Source organism: Primulina huaijiensis, unplaced genomic scaffold (assembly GCF_012295235.1).
Source record: "Primulina huaijiensis isolate GDHJ02 unplaced genomic scaffold, ASM1229523v2 scaffold42411, whole genome shotgun sequence".
NCBI classification, from domain to species: Eukaryota; Viridiplantae; Streptophyta; class Magnoliopsida; order Lamiales; family Gesneriaceae; genus Primulina; species Primulina huaijiensis.
The window spans coordinates 1,252-5,090 of NW_027360175.1; the positions used below are offsets into that span (position 1 = coordinate 1,252).

Here is a 3,839-nt window from a genome sequence, read left to right on the forward strand (position 1 = left end):
AACTACAAAAGAATATGATGACAGCATTGGACAGAAGAGTTCACTTGATCCATTGCTCGATGATCCTGGTTCTTATCGTAGATTGATTGGGAGGTTGATATATCTTACAGTCACACGACCAGACATATGTTTTACAGTACAGTTGCTGAGTCAATTCATGCATAACCCTAAAACTTCTCACATGGAAGCGGCTGTAAGAGTTTTGAGGTACTTGAAAGGTGCACCAGGACAAGGAATCCTACTTTCTTCACAAAGTTCACTCTCCTTGACTGCATTTTGCGATTCTGATTGGGCCACATGTCCAATGAGTAGAAGATCAGTGACTGGTTATTGTATCAAGTTGGGTGAATCTCTGATTTCTTGGAAAACCAAGAAACAGTCCACGGTTTCAAGATCCTCGGCAGAAACCGAGTACAGGGCAATGGCAAACACAACTTGTGAAGTGGTTTGGATTGTTGAGATTTTAAGAGACATGGGAATGAAATTGAAGCTTCCAGTAAAGCTATATTGTGACAACGTGNTTCGTGGAAGTTGAGAGCTCCATTTCTCAACAAACTGAAATTTCGGTTCGTTTCATGTTTAGGAGGGTACAGTTGTGACAAATGCATTGATAAATGCTCGTAAGGCTGTCGACAACCCCAAGGGGTTGGGGTTTATAATGTTCTTATTCTGTGAACAAATGTTGCATATGTTGTCTGCATGGCGATATGTAAATGAAATGTACTCATAGTGTAAGAACTGCCATTGTGAGTTGTTAGCCTCTCTCTACATTCTAAGCTCAAATTCTCCATTGTCCTAAACTGTTTCTACTTATAATGGTTGTGTGCAGATGGGTTGATTACACTTGGTTCATAGGAATCCAAAAGCCACAAGATTTTCCAGTAGTGAAACAAAAGGAATACGTAATTAGAAATAAAACACCAGAGCTTTTGATTCTGAGTTGTTTAATTTTTAATATCAATCAAGAAATTAGATATTAAAAAAAAAAAGCAATATAAATGTGTAGTAGTAAGTGTAAAATGATGTTTAAAATGTTTGAAAAATGGATGACTTTATATATAATTATAATTATATTCTTTGGATTAAGCTATAACTTCATTTTCCACGCAGCCCCTGTATCTTAGCTCCATCTCGTTGCTGTCCACGCCAACTATGTCACAGCATTCACATCTATCCATCTGATCAAATAAAATTAAGGACACAGTGATTTTTGTTTTTGTTAATAAATAAAATAATTATATAATTGTGCTCATTATTAATTATATTAAAAAACGAAAATCAATAATATAGATCAACCTAGGACAAAATAAAAATGATGAAACTTTTAATTATATATTGCAAAATTATGCAGTCTAATTACGTAGTTACCATTCAAATAATATGTATGTATTTACCATGATATATACGGTAGTATTTAATTGCCCATACCCACGTACTACCTAATTACCAAAATATTTCTATAATTTTTTAGTTATTAAGTAAATAGTTTTTGAGACGGTCAAGGGTATATATGATCCTTAATTAATTAATCATTTGACTCTCTGATCAAATCTATATTTTAAATATTCGATATGAATTTATCCCTCAAATTTAAGTGTTCAGGTCCAAAATAATTTTATGTAACATGAAAAATTATCTCATTGTTTAATTTTATAAAATATATTTATAATCGATTCGATATATGAAAAATATTGTTTTATATAAAAAATATTTTTTTTATTCGTAAATATAGTTCAAGTGACAGTGATAACTGATAGGTGATTTCGCACTAACCTCAACCCGTTTTTTCGCCGGAGAGAGGACTCGGATGCTGGAGACACCCTCAGCTGAATGATTACCACTCAATGCACAAGCGGGCAAGGCACGACGCCAAGCTCTAGAATATCTTGTCACAAGTTCCTCTCCATTTTTCTCTACAGATTCGAAGAAGAAAACATGCGGAGCTTCGCAAGGATCTCGAGAGGGCTTTCGCGTGTTGAACATGAAATTCGGTGGTTGCGAACTCAAAACCCATGGCTTAAAAGTTTCAATTGGAATCTGCAAGTAGCTTCGAGGCATGATCTTCTCGTATATTTGCGCGGAATAGCCCCAAGAAACGGACATGGACCAGTTGGTTCGCCTGTGATAGCAAATGGTTTGCTGTAGCATTCGGGACTGATCGAAGTTTGCCGCCTCCATGAGGTGGCGGGAGGACTCGAAACGGTCCATGGAGGGAAATATCGGGTCCACTATATCGAAATGGTGAAGGGATAGCAACGGAGATACAGGGTGAGAAGATAATAAACCAGATATATCTCCACGTAAATCAATCTGCAACACGTCCAATTTCAGATTTGAAGATTATATAAATATATATTTCATAAATCAAAGTATCAAGTCTTTGACTGAGTATAATATATTATTAAGTGTTAGAAATTTCGAGTAATTATCTTAGAGGATAAAAAAATATTTAATTTCATAATTATATTTCTTATTATATTAAAATACTACTCAAATCACTCCATATTTTACATATACAAAATCTAAACAAAACTTCTCTATTAAATCGAAAAACTCTTCTAAATTGAAAATAATTTTATGTTAATTGTTTAGTATTATTTGATCAAATTAAAAATAACTAGTATATAATTAATCACCTGGTGGTTTCCCTTATGCGGAGACAAGTTAACTCCAAGATCAGCAATACAAGCCCTCGTAGTGTTATCTGCAGATTTCAAGAACGCGTATCTTCGCAAGCAATTTTTCATATCATTGGCAAGAGCTTTTGCCAAAGGGTAACTCAAAACGATCCCAGCTCCACCAAATGCTTGATTAAACGAGAAAAGATAATTCGAAAAAATAGTTTCGGAATGCCCACCGAGATAATAATACTTCCTATGATCATAACCCGCGACCACATCAACTATATTTTCTGTGAAAAATATCGAATCATCGTCCCCCATGATCAGCCATCGAAGGTTCTCATGGTCTTCGTTGAACACCTCCATTATCCCATGCACCATCCTCTGCGCCCGAACTTCCGATCTGTTCAAGAATTTCGTGAGATTCTCAGAAACCCTGAAAGGAGGTGAAGCTTCAGGCCACGGAAGAAGATTTGCATTTGGGTTCTTGTCTAGAAATAGGAATCCCCTTGTAACGTTCGGTTTCCACCAAGATTGTATGTATGCTTTCCTGTGGTGCCAGGCTTTCTCCGAACCGATTATTCCGAAAACGAGATGGCTGAGATTTGTGGGCGAAACAGTTCCATTGAGTGGCGATAAGAGGTACTGGGAGGGTGGGGAGATCAAGTGTTTGAATGTGAAGGAGAAGGTGGAGATGAAGTAGAGGATGAAGGCTACTGACAATACCAGTGTCCTGGAAATATTTCTTGTTAGCCTCATTAGTTTGAGCTTTGGATTATTGCAAATGTTTCCTACTCACTGAAATATTTATATAAATCGATTTAAAAAAAAATTAAGATTGGCTTCATCTCCCTTTGCTAATGGACATGGACATTATACATAGATTTTGATTTATATTTTACTTTTGTTGATTTCAATAACATTTTCATGAGAATATATGTAATTTGATTTTCATTTACAAGAATTGTGTGAATTCATCTATCTTGTTCAAAATTCAAGTTTGAAAGAATATGGTATTTTTTAAGATACTTGAAAGTATTGATGTATATGTAGAATATTAATTTGTAGCCAAATAGGTGATTGTTGTATAAAAATCTTGAAATTATACAAATATATTCAATCATTAAATTTCTTTCCATTAGATTCTGGGATTCCTAAGAATTTTGAGAAATAAAATGCAAGCAAGATTTCTTTTTTTCAAGAAAGAAAACAAGAATA

The 3,839-nt window shown here is 34.7% G+C and overlaps 1 protein-coding gene across 1 annotated transcript; it reads right to left on the reverse strand.

Moving 5' to 3' along the window:
• Positions 1 to 1,048: 1,048 nt before the first annotated feature.
• Positions 1,049 to 3,405, reverse strand: LOC140969595 (uncharacterized). The gene is made up of 3 exons (XM_073430991.1): positions 2,637 to 3,405; positions 1,774 to 2,310; positions 1,049 to 1,178 (listed from the first exon to the last, which is right to left on the reverse strand). Exons 1-3 carry the CDS (start codon positions 3,378 to 3,380, stop codon positions 1,083 to 1,085), a joined length of 1,377 nt encoding a protein of 458 aa, XP_073287092.1. The 5' UTR covers positions 3,381 to 3,405; the 3' UTR covers positions 1,049 to 1,082.
• Between the last annotated feature and the right edge of the window lie 434 nt (positions 3,406 to 3,839).